At 42.1% G+C, this 22,010-nt stretch overlaps 1 protein-coding gene across 1 annotated transcript in view; it reads left to right on the top strand.

Annotated features, from left to right (window-relative positions):
* LOC149281328 (coiled-coil domain-containing protein 149-like) overlaps nt 1-21,317 on the top strand; it is a 34,131-nt gene extending 12,814 nt beyond the window's left edge. The window contains exons 7-13 of the mRNA XM_089499432.1: nt 5,834-5,906; nt 7,339-7,423; nt 9,226-9,370; nt 10,985-11,061; nt 15,407-15,439; nt 20,394-20,507; nt 20,743-21,317. Coding sequence (XP_089355558.1) covers nt 5,834-5,906; nt 7,339-7,423; nt 9,226-9,370; nt 10,985-11,061; nt 15,407-15,439; nt 20,394-20,507; nt 20,743-21,317 — 1,102 coding nt within the window. The remainder of the gene's footprint in view (nt 1-5,833; nt 5,907-7,338; nt 7,424-9,225; nt 9,371-10,984; nt 11,062-15,406; nt 15,440-20,393; nt 20,508-20,742) is intronic.
* The last annotated feature ends 693 nt before the right edge of the window (nt 21,318-22,010 follow it).

Raw genomic sequence — 22,010 nt, 5'->3', positions numbered from 1 at the left:
CGTAGCAAAACCATTAGAGTGCCTCCTGGGTACGGTGCTTCAAGCACCCATCAGGCAGTGAGCGGGACCATCCGTTATAGAAAAACTTAACTTTTAATACTCAATATAAAAAAGAAAAATGATATTGTTTTACTTCATGTCACAGGACAAAAGAAAAAAAAACCTTAATAAGATAGTGGTCATTTGTGACGCATTTTGTTGGATTTAGTCCAAAGCTACGGGGCCTTTGATGGGGTTCTACTTTAGGGCTCTTGCTAGACTTGATGGTACCTCAGTAAGTAATACTTTGTGGCCGTCAGTTTGCTAGGGGGGCCTGGTCAATCATCTTCACTCTCTTAGATAATTCATTTTGGGGGCACCTATCATCTCAGTAACCTCGGTGGCGATGCCCTTTCTTCCGGAGCCGCTTAATCGTTGGCTAGAAAGACTAGAAAGGCCTTTTATACCAGAGCAAAGTATTGTGGACAGATGACCAGAACCATGACTGCAAAAATGACAAAAACGTCCAGGCCAGGTACATAAGCGTGTCATATGTTGATTTTATTGGAACATATGTTCTGTTCACTGGGCTGTTTTGTTTAAACATTCTTCCTATTTGAAGATCTCATAATTATCTTATTTCATTGAATGTCTGTATTTTGTATTAATGTTTCACGGTATAATCCGCCACACTATTTTTCCCAAATGTAATCGCTTTCCCCTGTTTGTGCTTTGCAATTTAATGTTCTGCCACGTAAAGGTATCCAAATGTAGAAATTTCCATTTAAATGTGCGGTAATTCTTGTGAAAGACGGAAGAGACAAATATTAGCTTTGCGCGGATCCGGAATACCACCCTTGCATTCATCTCGTACGTTTAAAGATGGAATGAGCTTGCACCTATGAATTAATTCTTGCGGCTCAAAATGAGATTATGGATGTTAAACAACTAGAAGTTTCAACTAATTAAATTGTATGTACTGGGATGGCTCTCTTTCGATTAGAATGGCGGCGGCATGAAAAATACTTGATTAATTACCTATCAAGTTCAGACTTTTCAGCTATCCCTAGATACATTGATCCAGATGAAAATAATCTTCTAATATTATAATTGAAATGTAATAATTACTTGATGTGGATCCTAAATATGATCAAGCAGTTGGCCGGACGTTGCAATAGCTGACTCTGTAAGTTAAATGTGTAAATTAACCTGCACAATGTAAAGAAAGCCGTAAACAAGTCGTAGGAACGGTGAGCTTCGTATAAAAAATAAAACTATTGAAATAATGGCATATTTACAGTAATATCTTAAAAAATAAGATAGAAAACCAATTTCTATCTTAAAATTGCATGAATTTTGGTCAAAGCATAAATTGCATGATTTTGGTCAAAGCATAAAATACTTGGGGTATTTCCCTTATGTCATGTAAATGATTATTAATTATTATTATTATCCTTTAATAACCGCCAACAGTTTACGCAGCGCTTAATACAATACATCAATTCAAGGGATATGACAAGACAAGAATTGACAGACTAAGACAAACCGATACATTTGGTGGAGAGAGCCCGGCTCGCAAGCTTACAATCTAGAGGGAAATGGGGTGACAAACATAAGGCACAGAGAAAGGGTGAGAGGTAGTGTGGTGGTTGTATCGATGACAAGGAAGTTCTAGCAGCTAAGATGGTGCGGCTTCTCTGAAGAAGTGGGTTTTTAGATGTTTCTTGAATGTTGGGAGGGAGGGAGAATGCTGAAGGTTCGTGGAAGTAGATTCCAGAGATATGGGGCAGCTCGAGTGAAATCTTGTAGACGGGAAAAGGAAGAGGTGATGAGTGAGGAGGAGAGCTTTAGCCCATGGGAGGAACGTAGGGATCGAGTAGGAGAGTATTTGCTAATGAGGTCAGAAATGTACGGAGGAGCGGTATTGTGGATGGCCTTATATGTCAGTACCAGGATCTTAAAATTAATTGTAAAGGTAATTGGGAGCCAGTGGAGGTTTTCACAGAGGGGGGAAGCAGAAGAGGAGCGACGTGCAAGGAAGATGAGCCTAGCAGCGGCATTTAGGATAGACTGTAGAGGAGAGAGTCGAGACAGTGGAGTGCCAACCAGAAGAGTGTTGCAGTAGTCAAGACGGGAAGTGATAAGGGAATGAACCAGGGTTTTTGTGGATTCTTGGGTGAGGAATGGGCGGATACGAGAGATGTTTTTTAGGTGCAAGCGGCAGGATCTGGCGAGGGACTGAATGTGAGGGATGAAGGAGAGGTTTGAGTCAAGGATGACCCCAAGGCATCGGGCCTGGTTAGTAGGAGAGATAGTCGTGTTGTTAATGGTGATAGAGAATTCAGGGAGTGGAGTGGAGTGGAGATGGAGGGAGGGAAGATAATGAGTTCAGTTTTAGAAAGATTAAGTTTCAGGTAGTGTTGTGACATCCATGAAGAAATAGCAGACAAGCAATTGGTAATACGGGACAGGAGAGAAGGAGAAGACAGGTAGATTTGGGTATCATCTGCATATAGGTGATGCTGGAGGCCAAATGAGTTGATTAGTTTGCCAAGAGAGGAAGTATAAAGAGAGAACAGCAGAGGGCCAAGGACTGAACCTTGGGGGACACCAACCGAAAGTGGAAGGGGCGATGATGTCTTGCCAGAGAAGTTGACAGAGAAGGAACGGTTAGACAGATATGAGGAGATCCAGGAGAGAGCTGTATCTCGAATGCCTATAGAAGCAAGTCAGTCTAGAAGAAGGTGGTGATCAACAGTATCGAAAGCAGCAGAAAGATCCAGTAGAATTAGAATAGAGTAGTGACCTTTTGCTTTGGCAGAGAGCAAGTCATTGGAGACTTTTTTTATTTTTTTTAATTTTTGTAATTAACCAGTGGTTAAGATATGTTTGTCAAAGTTTAATAATAAAAGATAATAGCATAGTTTTTATGTACAACATTTTGTGTGCAATCCAGTGTTATATATTGTGGAATAAGTATGTGTGTAGGGTACTATATGTATAATATATATATTAGGGCTGAAACAACTAATCGATAAAATCGATAATAATCGATAATGAAAATCGTTGTCAACGATTTTCATTATCGATTAATCGAATAGATTTTTATCGATTAAAAAAAGAGGTTTTTTCAGAGCAAATGCTCTGAAAAACTCCTCTCCTTATATAATCCGACCTCAAACAGAGATCGGATTATAACACCGGAATCCAGATCCCCCGCAACGCTGCAGGGGACCTGGATTCTCCTCACTGTCGGCCGGTCTCTCACTTCCGTCTCTCTCCCCCCTCCCATCTGCCTCCTCCCCCCTCCCATACATCACTCTGCCTCTCTACCCGGCTCCATTACTGACAGGCATTTTCCCTGCAGCTTCATAGAAGCCTCAGTGTAAGTGAAGGGCAGTAACGGAGTCTGTCTGTGCGGTCTGCATCGCACAGACAGCCTCCGCAGTGAAAGTTCCTGTCAGTAACGGAGCCGGGTAGAGAGGCAGAGCAGTGTATGGGAGGGGGGAGGAGTCAGAGGGGTGTATGGGAGCCACCCTCCCATACACCACTCTGGCTCCTCCCCCTCCCATACGGCACTCTGCCTCTCTACCCGGCTCCCTGGTGTCTTGTCAGCAAGGGAGGTTCACAGGAGGCAGAGTGGAGTATGGGAGGGGGGAGGAGGCAGAGTGGAGTATGGGAGGAGGCAGAGTGGAGTATGGGAGGGGGGAGGAGGCAGAGTGGAGTATGGGAGGGGGAGGAGTCAAAGTGATGGAGGGGGAGGAGGCAGAGTGGAGTATGGGAGGGGGAGGAGGCAGAGTGGAGTATGGGAGGGGAGGAGCCAAAGTCATGTATGGGAGGGGAGGAGCCAAAGTCATGTATGGGAGGGGGGAGGAGGCAGAGTGGAGTATGGGAGGGGAGGAGGCAGAGTGGAGTATGGGAGGGGAGGAGGCAGAGTGGAGTATGGGAGGGGGAGGAGGCAGAGTGGAGTATGGGAGGGGGAGGAGGCAAAGTCATGTATGGGAGGGGAGGAGCCAAAGTCATGTATGGGGGAGGAGGCAGAGTGGAGTATGAGAGGGGGGAGGAGCCAGAGTGGTGTATGGGAGGGGGAGGAGGCAGTGGTGTATGGGAGGGGGAGGAGCCAGAGTGGTGTATGGGTGAGTTATAGTGGTGTATGGGGGGTATTATGAATTTCAGGGCATATAGGCATATCAGGGGGCATAAACATATCTGGGGGTAAAAGGTATCAGGGGGCTCAGTGGCATATAGGGGGTATAAGGCATATCGATATTAGGCATATCAGGGGGGGCATAAAACAAATCTGGGGGTAAAAGGTATATCAGGGGGCTCAGTTGCATATCACTGGCATATAAGGAGTATAAGGCATATCAGGGGCACAGCGGAATCTGGCATATAAGAGGTATAAGGCATATATATGGGGGCAGAGTGGCAAGCTGGGGGTCAGATGTGCATAACTGGGGGCAGTTTGGTAAATAAAAAAAAATGCAAACAAGGCTTTTTTCTCAGTTTTTATTAAATATGAAAAATAGTTAACATATGAATTAATATTTACTAATAACTTTGTATTAAAACCTAGTTTTATCTGTCAACTTTTAAGTTCAAAAAATGTGAACAGGAACATAACACCAAGTATACAGGTTTATAAAGGGTGGAACTCCACCCCCTACCTGCTGCAATCAGTCTCTGCTGGTGTCCAGGGCTCAGTCTGGAAACCTGAACAACCGCGGAGACCAAGAACAACCATGTCCGTCTCCCCGGCAACCACAGACGCCAGGGAGGCGGTCTGCTGAGTGTGGGGGCCGGTCTTCCTCCTGGTTCGTCTCCCCGGCGTCTGTGGCCGCCAGGGAGACGATCCGTGGGTTGCAGGGAACGGTCCCCTATTAGACACGTCTCCACTGCGTCTTCGATCGCCGTGGAGACGTGATACAGAGTGCTGGGATCACCCCCTCGCTTGAGCCGTCTCCCCGGTATCCTTGATTGCCGGGGAGACGGGACGCCGAGTGTGGGGGCTGGCTCTCCTACTGACATATCTCCCCAGCTTCCTCGGGACAGGGGCGGGGCCTCCACTGGTGGGCAGCCGCGCGATGCGTGACACCCTCCCCTACAATTTCTTCATCAGATGCCCTTGTGGCTGTGTGTGCCGGTACAGGGAGAAGGAAAGCCCAAATCTCGCGATCTCGGACGTTGTGAGATTTGGGCTTTCCTTCTCCCTGCGCCAGCTGATGACGCCAAGTCCTGTGACGAGAGATCCCAGGAGTTCTGAGTAGAGCTCGGGGACTCACTGGGGGGCCCTAAGTTCCGTATTTGGGCAACTGAGCTGTGGGGCCGTATCAGTCCGGAACGCGGGCCGCAATTGGCCCGCGGGCCGGACTTTGGACATGCCTGATTATATATATATTCCCTAATTTATTGGAAAATGTTACAATGGTGGCTAATACCTTGACTATTAATGCCCCCAATTAAACTCTTCATTATGATGGGTCTACCAAGTCATGTTTCTCCAGAGAGAAAGGCCAAGTAGGCTTCGCATAATGCATAGTTAATTTGGTGTAATGACATTAAAGAATGTGAATAAATGGAACTGAATTGCGTTCTCGAATGTCATCCCAGCAAATTAGAATGTTCACAGATTTAAAATGCAAGCTGACCTTAAAACGGGTGATCCTTGATAATACATGGTGAGAGGAAAAAAGAAAAATCAACTTCCAGACTTCACTATTTAGAGAATAAACCCCTTGAACTGCCAGCCTCTGCACAGTGCCACTGTTGTTTTATAACATATATATATATATATATATATTCTTAGAATGCCATTTACCACTGAAAATGCTTTCATGCTTGTATTTTTCTCCAGGTACCTTCAAGAAAGATTAAAACAGCTTCAGGAAGACGTTAATCTGCAGAAAAGTAATATTGTCAAATACAAGGTAAAAACACATTTTGGAAAGTGCGCTGAAAATGTCTTAAATGAAATAGCTGTTTATGTATAATTGCTTTCGCTTGAAACAGTCTCTCGGATTTTATAGACATGAGTTATTGCGTTTGTTTGTTTCATGCGACCAAGTGAATTCTTTTTTTGACAAGACTATGAAATATAGTTGACATTGAAAATAACCGCTTTTTCCTGGCTACACGCAATTGCTTTCCTGCATTGCTTACCAATGTAAATAAGAGCGCAGCAATTCTTTTTTTGTTGTTGATATAATCCTATTTATTATAGTTTAAGATGGTGTTTTATTTTACAATGGCAGCAATGTGATACTATGATGTCTCTGGATGATACTTTAACGTGAAAGGAACAGGAACCTGCATTCATTATTTAGTGGAGGTAGAAAATTAAACTTCTGCCTCCTTTGCCTCCTCCACCAGCTGCATTAGTAGGTACTTCTTGCACATGCTCAGTAGCACCTTGCTGAAGTCATGTCAATGGAAGCAGTGGGATTAACAGCTGTCAATCACTTACATGCAAGCAAAACATCTGTGTTCAGATAGCATGCGAGTTATTGGCTACTGCAGCAGAATGGGAGTGATTGGCTACTGCAGCAGAATGGGAGTGATTGGCTACTGCAGCAGAATGCGAGTGATTGGCTACTGCAGCAGAATGCGAGTGATTGGCTACTGCAGCATGCAAGTGATTGGCTGCTGCAGCATGAGAGTGATTGGCTACTGCAGCATGCCAGTGATTGGCTGCTGCTACTGCAGCATGCCAGTGATTGGCTGCTGCTGCTGCCAATTAAATCAAATGTTTGTTTAAATCCCCTCACTGTATGATGGGAGGCTCTTCCATTTACCTACCACTCTCAGTAAAGTAAATCTTCCTTACATTACATCAAAGCCTCTGACCCTTTCATTTTAGTTTATGACCTGTTCTTCTAACATTTCTCCTCCTCTGAAATAAACTCCCCTCCTGTGTTTTGTTAAATCCATTTCTTCTGGAGTGGGGTCCTGACAAGACCCGCTACCCGCCTAGTGGAGGCCATGCAAAATTGACTGCAATATGAGTTTAACATGAAAATGGGGCTGAGGTGGAGCATATAGTGCGTTTTTAAAAAACTGCGGAGCATTTTCTATGTGAAAGATTTTGTAAGCTCTGCCCCTCTTGTGTCTCAGGTTGGACATATCTAGCAACCTAGAGTCATGGCAGCAGGATGGCCCCTTGGAGAGTACATTGGAGGCGCGTGAATGCTTACTCCCAATACCCATACGTCCAAGTGCCATGAAGGTTAACGTTGTAGCTTTTGATAAGCAATGTGCCTCTTCATGCAGAAATAAAGCCAAATATGTACCCTTTCTAAGCTGTGTTGGCCATTTTGGCATTAGCCGTGAGCGGCGGCTGATGGATCAATATTTTGTTTCTAGAATGCTCTGGAGAGGCGGAAGAACTCCAAGTCTAACATCAAATCAAACAGCAGTGCGCTGACCGGAGTGCTGTCTGCAAAACAAGGTACAGAATCACTGGAAACGGTCCAGATCCAACATGATTAAAGGGGAAATGATCAGCCGGTTATAGCTGTATGGGGCACAGCCCCTGGAGGAGCCCTGGGCACTCACCCTCACATCCCTACCTTGAACTCTAATGCATTGTTTTCAAGGTAGGGGTTTGTAACATGGTGGTCATGGAGGGGTTGAACTTTTTTAACATGGTGGGCCCTGGGGGAACATGGGGTGGGCTTTTTTCTTAACATTGACGGATTAACTTGGCCTGGACGCCAAATTTTAATTGTGGGTGAAGCAGACAGTGTTTGCTTCAACGATGCCTGTCTACAAGTGGACACCACTCGTCGTTCACTGTACCAGCGACTGGGGCCCACCTCATGGCAGGCAGCTTCACAGGGTGCGCTGCACACAGGTGTCCACCACTGCATTGGCCGCTAGCAATATGCTTCAGGATTGACTCTTCCTGCGACGGAGTTGGCCCTGAATAAGCATAGTTCAATATCTGAGACTTCTTGAATGTCATCTCAGCAGCTTGGCAAAATGCAGGGCCTACTCTTCATGCAGATGTACAGATATTTTTGGAGAATGAATACAGTTGCACTCTTCTGTTGTGAATCGTAATGCAATTCGGTTATATGGTGGGGAACCAGAGGAAATGGGGGGGCTGGCTGAGAAGGCCTGCAAGCTGAGCCAAGCCCGCTTTGGAAGCCGAGAAGGGGAAGGCCATGCTTATAGCCGGGTAACTCTGTAGCAGCGAGCTTAAAGCCACAATGGTCAGACAATTCTACTTATTTCCCCAAAAAAAAAACCCGCAGTGAGCCCTCCATGCAATCTTACAAACTGAAAGTCTGTAAAAGTACGATTACAGCTGAATTTCTGTCATTCTCTTTCAATCTCCAATGTTAACTTTCTTATGGAATGTTACATCTTTTACCTTATTGGTGCGATCTCATTTTATGAAGTTTTCCGCTGCTCCGATTTCACGCATCTTTAGTTCCGTTTCTTTCCTTTAGGTTCTCCATCAAAATATTTGTATGTTTTTTTTAAATTGAATCTGTTTGTGTTAGTGTGTTCTTCAACTCCTGGGATTATTTTCATGTTGTTTTCAACTGCTACATGGTTTGTGAACTGGATAATTTATATTATTCACTTTTGTCTATTTTGAATATGGTCTAGAGTTTATTTCCAGTTTTACAGGATATTCTATAAAAATATTAACATTAACTAATTAATTTCCTTTCCGGAAAGCTCTTCTCACCCAACTCCCTTAGGAAGGCAGCATAAGTGTATAAATTGGGTTTTTAACACATATACAATACTGTGCAAGAGTATTAGGCAGGTGTGAAAAAATGCTTTCAAAAATACAAATTAGTGGTTAATTGTTATCACTTAAAAAAAAAAAGAAAACAGCATTAATTCTTCTAGGTACGCTTGAAGGTCAGGGATTCTGTAGACTTGCCTAGAACCTTTTGCACAGTACTGCACTGTATATTTTTGATTTTTAACCTGTAAACACCATTATACAGGTTTTCTCAGCCAAAAAAATATTTTTGGATAATTGTGAAATTTACTTTAAAATTGGCTAACAATGAAAACAGTTTTTTTGCAAAATGTAATAAGCAAATATAACTGGTGAAGAAATTCTTCACAACAGCCTAAGCGGCATATGCCTACCCTATCTATCAAAACAAACGTATTAATGGGGGGGGGGGAGCATAAATCACTTCCCTTCACAGTAACCCATGTGGGAGGATTTGATTCATCAGCGGACACATTATCCTCCTTCCTCGGTTTGTTTTTCCCGTACAGTTCAGGAGTTACTGTCGGAGGAGCATGGATGCAGCCTGCCAGCAACTCCGCAGTCTATTACGGATCTGAAATCCCTGGCTACCGCCTTGTTAGACACCATCCACGAGAAAAATATGGTCATTCAGCACCAGCGCCAGACCAACAAGTACGTCCTGTTTACAGCCGCCGCTGCTTCCTTTCGCTGCCTTCTGCCAGTACATGTTTTTTATTTATTTTTTAATTTGCCCTTTTTTCACGAATGCATAGTAGCGGACGCATTATTCCCAAAAGTTGTAAACTGTATCTAAAATAAAATGTAACATTTTATATGAATTTATGCTAAAAAAAAAAAAAAAATTAACACCCCTCCTAAAAATCCCAAATCCATGTGTAATTTATTTATAACATATATAAAAACCCTAAAATTGAAACTCAAAGGGATAAGCTCACAAAACTGGCTCCATATATTCAGAAAAGCAAGTATCACTCTTTTTTGTTACTTTTAGAAAAAAAAAGGTTTTAGGTAAATGGAATTTTAATTTTCTGGTGAGCAGCTATGCCACTTCTATGGAATATTCTTCATAGATAATCATCGTTTTATTTCACTGGGCACAGGGCTTCATTGTTGTTGGCATGCAGCATACATATAAAGGATGGGCCATTTGTAGGTATTTAATGGATATCATAACAACGTTTTTTCATAGAAAATGAATTGGTAACCGTGAAAACCGTGGAATATACTTCTTTAGTCGTACAACCAAATATTTCATGTTAGTGTTAGGAGAAAAGATATATAATGTCCTTTATAAAAAAACATGAAATGGATCAGAAATACAGTAGCTCTGTTTTAATGGAATGGCTTTATAGGCCTTTATCACTCCCATCACTCCTGTGTTCCAATGGCACGTTGTGTTCGCTGATCCGAGTTTAAGTTTAAAAGGCTAATTGATAGTTAGAAAATTTCTGTGTTGCGTTACTTGAATACATGATGTTGCAAACTGTATTGCATTTAGCTGGCTGTGTAAAAGCATTTAAGATAGTTGACCATCACGTACCAGTCCCCCCAAAACCCCCGCCCCTGGTAGATATTTAATATATTAGATATTTAAGTTGATTTAGTCACCCCTCAAGTGCCTTTCACATATGGATCCGAAATACTATATACAAGAAAAATGTATTTTTAGTTAGCGACAGACTCTTTCTGCAAACGTGATGACGTGTAACGTGGAAAACATTAAAGATTGGGTAGTGTTCATTTCTGCGATGGATTTCTGAGCTTCACACCGGCAGCTTCTGAAGCTTGTCTGTAGGCAGTTGACTTTGCGTAGTTTCAATGCGGTACTTGGTGCTTCTGTGCCCACATGGACCTACATGTTGCACCAAGCCTGTTTGATCTGGTCCTTTATTATAAGTATAGCTTGTGCTTTTTGGTTTGTCAGTTGCGGTAATCGTTCGGATATATTTAGTTTATTAACCTTGTGGAAGCTGAGACTGGTGACGGTATGTGGCAGGGCCAGCATTAACAGATCAGTTTTCTGGCCTGAAGTTCTCGTCGTCCTCCTTGCCCCACCGTTACAAAGGATGCCTGAACCAACAAGCAACTTCATAGTAGAGCAGAGATCATCTAATGGGGATGACTAATCTAATATATATCTACTCTATATGGCAAATAAACTCTAAATGTAGGATTTGGGGGGAGGCACAGAGCCTATGGGATGTTCACCCACTGAATTAAATACTGCTCAAATGTTAATATATTCATTCGTATTCATATCTTCAGAATTCTAGGCAACCGAGTGGCTGAATTAGAAAAGAAACTTAGAACACTTGAGGTGTCTGGCTTATGGAGTCTCCCAGGTAGGTTTATATATTGTTGTATTTTATATTGTATTCCTAGAATTTAAGAAGCAAATGTTTATGTACAACTCATTAGTGATTGTCCACTTTTTGCAGATTGTTGAAGTGGTGCTTCTTAAAATCGGCTCTATAAATCACTGTGCATTTACTCTAAAATTAGATCTAAGATTAAAGGTTGTAGATTAGTACCTGCACAGTGAAGGAGAATGGAACACAAAATACAGGTTAAGACATTAGGAAACAAGTTGTCTGTGCCACCTTTGGCCCCAAACAGCCAGACACAGTGTGGAGGCAGGTCGGGTGATCTGTACGCTCTCCGGAACGCTAGCTGCTGGTATTGCCTATTATAGGTGGATAAGTGGTCACAGAGGTCATCCGAGCCCTCTAGAGTGACAGGCCAGGGCCCCCTAGGTGGCCCTACCTGGTGTTGGGAACAATAAAGAGCGTCAGTATTTTAATTCAATAAAAATAATTAAAAAGCCAATGTTCCTTCGAGCCAAGTGTGTGCTGTGAATACTATTATCTAAAATCAGGGCAGAGTACAGCATACTACGTCAAAGTGTGTGCACACAATTCTTAGATGGAATTTAATATAATAAGCAGTGAATTAACTGGAATGTTCAGGAACTTTACAAACTCTTAATTAGCCTTTCTGTTTCCCAGTGGCAAAATTATATACCGTATTTGCTCTGAAAAATACCCCTCGTCTTATAATCGGGGTTGTCTTATAATCAGACCTCAAATAGGTCTGACTATGAGACGACTAAGATCCAGATCCCCTGCAGGGGACCCGGATCCTCCTGTCTCCCCCCCCCCCCCCCGCCCCACTTACCGGTGCTTCTGAGTCCCCGGTGTGTAGCCGGGGCAGCGTGTAGATGTATACGCAATTCGCGTAGACAACTTCCGCTGCAGCAGGAAGGAGGTGTGGCTAGCAGCGGGGGTTGTCTGCGTCCATCGCGCAGACCTTCCCCGGCTGTCAGAGATCACTGGCGCCGGTGCGGGGAACTCTGATCTCTGACAGTCAGGGAAGGTCTGCGCGATGGACGCAGACAACCCCCGCTGCTAGCCACGCCTCCTTCCGGCTGCAGCGCTAGTGCGTGGGATCTACACGCTGCCCCGGCTACATGACAGGGAACTCGGAAGCACCGGTAAGTTGGGGGGGGAGTGTTAAATGTGGGGCATAAGGCATTTCTGTAGGCAGAGTGCTCTGTGAAATGCCTTTTAACCCCCTTGATGCCACTTTGCCTCCAGAAATGCCTTTTTAACTCTCTATACGCCACTCTGCCTCCTGAAATGCCTTAAACCTCCCTATATGCCACTCTGCCCCATAATATGCCTTTTAACCCCCTTAATGCCAGAGTGGCATATAGGGCTATAAGGCATTTCTGGAGGCAGAGTGGCACATAGGGGGTTAAAAGGCATATCATGGGGCACAGTGGCATATAGGGTTAAAAGGCATATCATGGGGCACAGTGGCATATAGGGGGTATAAGGCATTTCTGGGGCAGATGTGCGTAACTGGGGGGCAGGTTGGAAAATAGAAGGAAATAAAACCAAAATATTTTTCTCAATCATAGCTTTTATTAAAAAAAAAATAGTTTACATGAATTAGCATTTACTGGTAAAACTTTTTTCCTATAGGGTCCTCTTATATTCAGGCTTTTTCTTTTTTTCCTAAATTAATATTCAGATTTGGGGGGTCGTCTTATAATCAGGGTCGTCTTATAATCGAGCAAATACGGTATTACATCTCAAAAAAAAACAACTAGTAGAATGGAGAAATAGCTGCTTGGGCTATTGTAAAGCGTGTGAACACACGCCGGTGCTCATGACATGGCACCGGCTTGCACGTTTAGTTTCAAGATAAAATCTACAATGCAATTCTATACTAATAATATAAAACATGGTGGAAAGAATTAAAAAAAGGGTCTTTGTCAAATGTACGCTATTAATCCAGGACCCGAGTAACAGCTGGGCAAAAATTAGAAAGATGTCAGAGTAATTTATTATTAGAAATATGAAAAGTGACAGTTTGATCATAAAACTGCTATTTTATTCCCCCTTCTTTATGGGGCTTTTGTTTTTAGCCCCTTATACTTTATAGCTATACCTTTATTGTCCAGTATTAGACTCTTGGACCGGGATCCCATGCTACGAAGCAGGATTAGCAACATAGCCCAATAGATTTAAGTTTTATGGACACCCTGTTTGGAATGATTAGATGTTACTTTGTTTCATTTAACTCGCCAACTTTTCTGTATCCAAATTCTGCCTCTGTGGACCCACACTGTATTCGGCTACCTTGGCACATTCACACCATATTCCTGTAAAGGTGTGTAATACAATCAATTACAGCTTCGTTTGATCTATAATGGTGGAAAACAAGAGAGATTGTCTCATTGATAGGCCCAAGTGGTTGTCTCTGTCCCCACTTTAGAGGTACTTTAGGTCATTGCGTCTAACTGTACTATTGCTAGATGATAGGCGCACATGTATAGAATTTCAGAGTTGAAAAATAAATATTTTTTTAATTCCTCTTGTATTTTATGATGGGGAATATAATCAGGTTGGCAGTATCAAAATCAGCTTAGTTGTTTTTTTGGGATGTTTTCACTAAGTTTTAACTTACAGGCTTCACTGCTGAGTTATGTTGGCTCAGCCTGGTGAGCTCGTCCTGAAGAAGGGCAGAGCCGGCCATGCACAAAGTAGAATTTGTTAACTGGGGTGGCTTTGAAGAACCCTCTCCCCATAAACTACATACCGTATTGGCTCGGATATAGGCCGCCCCCGTATATAGGCCGCACCCTAAAAGTTTGGTGCTTTTTTAAAGAAAAAGTTTTTTTCTTTAAAAAAGCCCCAAAAAAACATGCTGCCACTCTGTCCTCCCTCCACGAGATATGCTGCCACTGTCCTCCTCCCCCCCCGAGAAATGCTGCCACTGTCCTCCTCCCTGCCCGAGATATGCTACCACTGTCCTCCTCCCTGCCCGAGATATGCTACCACTGTCCTCCTCACTTACCGGAGCAGACTCCCGGGTGTCTTGCGGGGCCGGCGGGGGACATCTACGCAATACGCGTATGCAACTTCCGGCACCGGAAGTTGTATACGCGTATTGCGTAGATGTCCCCCGCCGGCCCCGCAAGACACCCGGGAGTCTGCTCCGGTAAGTCGGGGGGGGGGAAGAGGTAAAACGCATCGTGCGGACGGTCCGCACGATGCACCTAGACAACCTCCCGTGCCGGCACACCCCCCCCCCCCCCCGTGGGAAGTGCTGGCAGCGGAGGCTGTCTGAGCGTATCGGGGATTAGGATGCAGGTCCCCTGCACCGCTGCGGGGGATCTGTATCCAAACCCCGCTGCCTGCCCGGCGCCCAGGACTGCATGTCCCGGGCGTCGGGCGCTAGACCCCGAATATAGGCCGCACCCCCACTTTAAAAACTTAAAGTGGGGGAAAAAAAGCGCGGCCTATATTCGAGCCAATACGGTATTATGAAGGAGCAACACGGCCCTTCTTGCAGGAAAAGAGCCCTGTGGTTGACCTTTCATATTACATAGTGACGTTAGAGATGTTCAACTCACCCTCAGATTCCCATGTTAGTAAATTCTTACGTCCCCTGCCTGATTCTTATTGTTACCATTGTTACAATGGTTCTTTCCTTCTCTTTATCGGTGTTTCTTAGATAATGATTCTAGTTGTGACCACAGAAAACTCACCCGCTCATTGATAAGACTCTTCACCAATATTTCATGAATGTATATACAGTTTCCCTGAATTGATGAGTAAAAATAAAATATATTGGCATAATGAAAAAGGAGTTAACTAATCTAACAGGCAAGTAAAACTATGCATTATAAAAGGCATCTCTGGCATGGTTCTTTGGCGAAAGGGCTGAATTGTCCCTGCGGGATGCATAGATAACCTGGGGAGACGTCTTGAAAGCTGCCTCTCTGATTTAACTATGCTTTGTATAGGGTCATCCTATGTCCTTCAAAGGAGATGGCCCTTCATAATGCGGTGGAGTATTAGGGGTATGTGGAGTATTAGGGGTATGTTCAGCTTTAAATTGTCTCTTTGCTCTATTCATTGTCTGATTTGGTAAGTATGACCTACCAAGTATCAGGTATTCGAACATAAATACAATAAATTGTGCCATGCAGTCAAGCAGCACGAAATAATGTAAAGAATAAATACGTGAAACAAGAGCTATGCTTCTAGTTATCTGATATATCGCCATTTCTCTTCCTACGCAATTATTTTCCTGTATGCGGAGAGCACAGCTATTGCATTTTTTGGTAAACTTTCTATCAATAACTCTTTTCTTTTCTCCTTTTCCTGCTTCGGGAAGGCCTGAGCTACAATGTCTCTGTGGGATTCGGGAGTAGGTTCAAATTAAAATGTTTTCTTCCAATGTTCTGTTTTGCTGCATGTTTGCACTGTAATCTTTCATACTTTTACAATACACGTAGGTGTTTGTACTGTTAAAAGATCGGTCTTGTTTGCAGAGGAAAGTCTTTTTCACATTGAGCTGCAGATGTACCGGTTCCTTATTAGATTTCCTCTAAAGCTGTTAAGAGATCTACAAAAAAAAAACATCCAAAGCCATGTGTTGTCCTTCTTTAACCTAGTCCTTCAAGAACATGTTGTGAAAGCTGGTTCTCTTGCTTTACCAAGAGTGTAGACATTTAGGAACCGTGTAAATAATCACAGATCATTTTCAGGTGCCCTTGTAGACCAGCCGCTGAAGATCCATCCTGGAGCCACCTCAAGTCCTCTTGAGGGAGACATTTGCCAGGGTTACCCCTGTTAGTGAGTTGAAACTTCAATCAACTCCCCCACATACCCTAGCTTCCGCTGTGTTAGAACCTCTTTGTCCTTCCTGATTATAACACTGTTTTCCCTGATTGTAACATTGAGATCAGCAATTGAAGGATGAATACAAGATCTTGTTCATTGCTAAGGTCCCCCAACAGGATAGCAGATGTAATATTGGTGATAAAGAACTGTATGGTGCGCCATTTTCTGGTGCGATTCAGTTTTGCTTTTCCATAACTAGGTTGAGGAGACTTCTATGCCTGACAGCCTGGATCTGCTTTGATCTTTTTCACCTGAAAGTGATCCCTTTAACGCTCGTTATTCTTATCTACAGAGTGTATCCATAACATATAATTTCCCAATAATTAAAGACTATGGTAATTAGACGTTACAAAAATGTCCACTTTAAAACTGCATATCAAACACGCAGTCTAGTGGAAAGTCAACTTTTTTGAGGTACTATAGGCAAAAATAGTTACTTCTTGCTATTTGTTTAAACTTTTTTACTAGTGTTGTAGTTATATGACTGTTTACACTGTCCGCTTAATTCCTTATTCATAGGAAAATGTAAAAATAAAACGGGTAACACTCGGCATGATATTCTGCTACTACAGTATCCGGATTAATAAAGTTGATTTATACTCATGATTTCAGTATCTACGCTATTGCGCATGGCATTGAGATATTCAGGCCAATACCACCTAGTGTTTCTTGAGCTCCTGGATGGAGCTATACATTGTGAAATGACAATGTATATTAGTGTTATCATTTGTTCACAAAAAGGCTTCTTTTATTGTGTTCTTGGGTTGCCACCGAGCTACGGATCATTTTGCTGTCAAAATTTTTTTTGTAGTAGTGACAGAGCAACCAATGGTCCCTCTATCTTGGACTTTAACCCCTTAAGGACAATAGGCGGTCCCTAAACCCATTGAAAACAATGCATTTTGAGCCGTACATGTACAGGCTTTGTCATTAAGGGGTTAAATATGCTCTACTACTGTACCTATACCCCTAAAATTACCTTTGGACATATCCTCATTATTCAGACTTAGTGTTTTTTTAGATTTCATACGAAGAAAATTAAAGAATTTATCATATTCCATGCTGATGGGTCAGAATCACCTTTTTTATTTGTGAGTGCAACACATCACTTTTCATTTATTTTGAACATACAATCTACACTATATTGTGTTATTTTTTCTTCCCTGCATATGTACCTGCGCCCCATACATTTTTGGTTCGTTTATATTTCTACACTTTGAGGAAGAGTTGTTTGGGCAGCTGCGGTCTGTTTTGGGAAGTATTATTATTTCACCTATTTTATTATTTATTTCATTTCACTTCACTACGGTAGCACGTATTTTTCGGTTTATTCACGGTGGTATACACTGTTTTCAGACTTAGTAATGTCCTTTGTCAGTCAAGAGGGTTCAGTTGTGTAGGGGCATGAGATGTGGAGTAAAGCTAAATGGTACTGGTGGGGAATTAAAGGGGGTGAGGACTGGGGGTCAAAGATGGAAGGATAGAAAGAAATGGAGTACTGAGAGAGTGGGCAATAGAACTAGGATCCCAAAATGATTTTTGCTTATGAACATGTGTTGTACATGAAACAATATGGCAAACATGTCCCTGGACAAAGCGCTTTTAGTGAAACATCCTGGGTTGGTGGGTTGTGGAGATACCGGCAGCCTTATCAGGTGCCTGTAGTCTATTCCCTATTCCAGCTAGAGGTCACTTCCAACACTTATTTGCACTTTATCTGAGCGCGCTTCTGTTTGCTTGACCCATAGACTTCTAAACTTGTATAGAGGGAGTAAGGTTGTTGTTTTATACTCTAACGTATCTGCTTAAGGAGCTTTCAAACATTTTTATATTTTGTAACACCTAAACCCCTTCTAAGTTGTTTAGTTACGCCTGAGGGGCTACTTCTGTGTCTCTGAACAGTCATTGACTGTACAATGATAATATTTAATAATAACATTTTCATGTATTCTTTTGTCCTTCCATTATATATTTTTGTTCTGATCAAATGATGTTACGTTTCGATTCTCCTTTGCTTCTCAGATGTGTAATTCCATGAAATAGGGACTGGTTTGTAACGTCCTGAAGTCCAGCCCTGTGTCCTCTTCTTGTCCTGTTACCCTCGTTATCTGCCCGATGTTCTTTAGAGTTCTTCACACCTCTCATTGCCCATTCCTGTCTGTCCTCTTACTACACTTGCTTACTGTTTTAATGTGTTTAATTAGACGATGTTATCATTTACAAAGCAGTATCTAGCTGGCTTAGCAGCATGCTCACTGACGTTTTATAAAATCTTTCAGGATAAATTGATATCTGCTAACGTATAGATGCTTTATGTCCTTAAGAGGGACAGTTTTTGCGTATGGTGGTAGTTCATGAATGGTAAGGTATGTGTTGTCGCAGATAATACAAAGGTCTGCAACGGGCTATACGTTCCTGACGGAACAAGCCAAATGGCAATGTCAAGTAAATGTATAATTCGAGAACTGCAGTTTAATGTTGAAAAATGTAAAATAATGCATTTGAAATGTAAAGGCAGAATATAGCGCCAGGGATACTGTTCGGAGTAATTATTTCCGATGACTTAAAGGTAAGCAGGCAATGCAATAAAGATTTGGAAGAAGCAAGCAGGGTGCTGGGTTGTAGAGCGAGAGGCATTAGTAGCAGGAAGAGGGAGAGGGTTCTGGGGCTCAGACCTCACCTAGAGTATTGTGAGCAGTTCTGGAGAACCCCATTTCCAGAAGGTTATTGATACATTGGAGAGAGTTCAGTGGAGGGCGATAAAAATGGGAAATGGTTTGCAGGATACAAATTATCAAGAAAGGCTAGGGGATCTGAATATGTAGCTTATAGAAAAGACAGAGAGGCGACACACAAACATTTACATACTTAAAGGGATTTAACAAAGTACAAAGTACAGGAGGAGGGTAAATGTTAAAACAAGAGATCATAATCTAAAAAGAGAAGGTCAGAGGTTTAGCTGTAATGTAAGGAAAATTTACTTTTATCGACTCCAGAAGCCTTAGAGGTTAATCAGTAAGAGAATTTAGACGTACATGGGAAAATACATAAAGCTATTCTGAATCTAAGACAACGTCAAGGACTGATTGTCTTACAAAAAACGGGCTTGTCAGGAAAAACGGGCAGACTAAATGGGCCGAATGGTCCTTATCTGCTGTCCAATTCTACGTTTCTGTGTAATCCTGCAGTAGATTTGCATCAAAAATATAACTCTTACAAATAAGTGACTGATTTGAAAAACATGTTTTCCAACCTGAATGTGATTCAGAGTCATTATATCTCAATTGAATATTAAATCACCTTTTATCCAGTCTCTGCCTTTGGGACATTTATAATTCCTCAGGCTTATTTGGATGTCTCTCCAGCTGTGTTTGCCAACCGCTCACATGCTGCAGGATTTTAACAATGCCTTCTACGCGTCAAGGAGAACATTCTATTAGAACTGACAGTTTTAGGCGTCTAAAATTGTGTTCCTGAGATTGAAATTATACACTTGAAAATGGGTTTTTGAGTGACCTTAGCAACAGACTAAGGTTTAATCAGGGGGCATATTCTGGCGTAGGTGGTGGAGAGGTCTTAGCAGAGAGGAACATGATTGTGGAGGTAAATGGTGGCGCCTTTAAACTCATCGTGTGAGTCCAGTATGGACCTAGAGGAGGACACGCTAAATGCCATACATTATACATGTCCCCTGTACAGGAGAAACATGCTATGTACTTTATAATACATAATCAAGACAGGCAATTGAAATGTTTCATCTAACCAACAGATTCCCTACAGAACGGTGCTCTTCCACATACTCTTCTTAATTTAACGCTTTTAATTAACTAAATCCAGCCTTAGAAACATACATACTAATATTTCTGAATGAAAAATTATTTAATCATATTTTTTTGCCAGGAGTTCGTAATTGTCATGTGACACAAAAGCATGTGCTAAGAGGTTTTAGCCTTTGTATCTAAAAAGGCTACCTACTTTTATATATTTTTTTATTATATTAAAATGATAGGTCATCTAAAGTGTTTTGTATAACAGTGCTTTGTCTAAATAGAATAAATCTTTTATGTGGCCTCAAGAGGACTGCGAAAAAAGACTCCAAACAGAGAGAAGACTCTGGCGTTGTGTACCTTGAGTAACTTAGAATGTACACATCGCCGAATGGAATCACTGCATCCCCCTAACAAAAGGCAATCATTTCATTAATTACATTTACCTTCATATTGGTGGCCTTGTGCTTTCTAGACCCCCAAATGTAGTAACCATTGATGGAGTTTACAAGTAGAGAGGATGTATAGAAGTTTGATGCGTTGAATGGTGTGAAAAGATGAGTAATGAATCCACAATAAAGGGACAGTTTGTGTGGAATCTGTGAAGCACACCAACGCCAGTTCTCGTGACATTTTTTGAGATTATATATAATGTTTTTTCTTGTTTTTCATGGCTCAATTAAATGTTTTCTCTTGTTTTTTTCCCGGCAGGAGGAAAGGACACAATCTCATTACATGATCCCGCACCTCCGTCCACACAGAGGCCAAAATCCCCAATGCTGGCATTTACTGGTGTACCTTGTCATAAACCATTAATCTATGAAGGTAAACGCTGATTATAGGTTTTTTTTTTCTCTCATTGGCAGTAATAAAATCTACCTTGGGGTCCTATAACTTGCTTTCCACAAATAGCTTTTTTTGATAGAATGCCATCTTTTTAATTACCAGTGTTATAAATATATTGTTGTTGTTTAAACAATCAGTACAAATAAAATTGTAAAGTGGAGATTTTTTTTCTTCTACTTCAGTGATTTAATATGGGTACATTCTGTTTCTTAAGCTCACAGGCAGCCCAGCATTGAAATATGTTCCACAGCTTTGGAAATGACAGCCAAGGATGAAACCACCCAACAGTTAGAAAGCTCTCAAGGTCCCCTTGGCAATGCTTATGAAAACGTGTATCTCCATCCCCTAATTCCACTGTTGGGTTCAGACAAAGAACATCATGGAAAGCAAACTGTTGAACTAGCAGAAGAGCTGTCCGCGGTGGAATTGGAAGAAGACCCTTTACAAAGCCCTGCTGAGACCCACAACGTAGCCACCTGCTACACTCCCCAGAGCAGTTTCGATTCACCCTTGTCTAGTCCAGTGCTTACTGATACAATGAAAATGGAGACATTCCCTGGAGCTGAGACCACCCCCAATGAACTTGCAAAAGCCAGCGAAGGACTGTTAGAAAGTTGTGATGGACTGTCGGAAATTAACGGGCAACTTGTAGAAACAAGTGGCCAAGACCAGCATGAAGAGACTCAAGATGGCAGAAGAATAAATTATGAGAAGATTGACAGCCACTCGCTAGACATGAGTTCGAGTAACCTTAACAAGAGCGAACATTTTGTCGATAGCGGGTCTTGACTATTTTGCCAGTTCCAAAATAGACCAAAAAAGTTTGTGTGTATATATGTGTATATAATATCATAGAGCACAACCTATTGTTAGTCAAATCATTCCCCTCTGTTATTGTCCTGCTTGTCTGGCTCCAGAGAATGTATTACTCAAGCTTTTGCTTTTATGCCATAGTTTTTCAAAGCTATGAAGTCACATGTAGAATTTTGTGAAGTTATAGAAGCAGAGCTAAGTGCATTAGATAAGTCCTACCATGTTGTGACAAAAACATTTGAAACTACTCATCGTAAAAGAAGTGGCAACCTCTATGAGTTTTTATAGAATATATTAGCATCAGTTGATCTTTTTGCACCTTTTGGAACAGGACACTCTCCTCATTGCAATATTCTGGTTTTATCTATAGATCACTTAAGGAACCACCATTAGTAACGAATTATTTTAACAAACTATCCCCAGTAACCTTTCGATCAACTGGTACCCGGTTGCAAGTGTGACTCCTGTCTCAAGATAAGCAACGGTAGCTCAAATTGCACCATGTGTACAACAAAATGCAGACGTTCCTAATGACATTACTAATCTGAGGACTTGTCCTTGAGCAGCCTGTTGCAGCATTAAGCTATCCAGAGGCCCAATGCTTAGGTAGAGATTACACTTTAGTTTTGGTGGAAAAGATTCTGAATTGTGATGTTGAAATTTTTGATA

This window comes from Sceloporus occidentalis, unplaced genomic scaffold (assembly GCF_023333645.1).
Source record: "Sceloporus occidentalis isolate IW3139 unplaced genomic scaffold, rSceOcc1.0.p SCAF_135, whole genome shotgun sequence".
In the NCBI taxonomy this organism is placed as follows: domain Eukaryota; kingdom Metazoa; phylum Chordata; class Lepidosauria; order Squamata; family Phrynosomatidae; genus Sceloporus; species Sceloporus occidentalis.
Note: the sequence above shows the minus strand (reverse complement) of the source record. Positions and strands in the feature narration are given on the sequence as shown.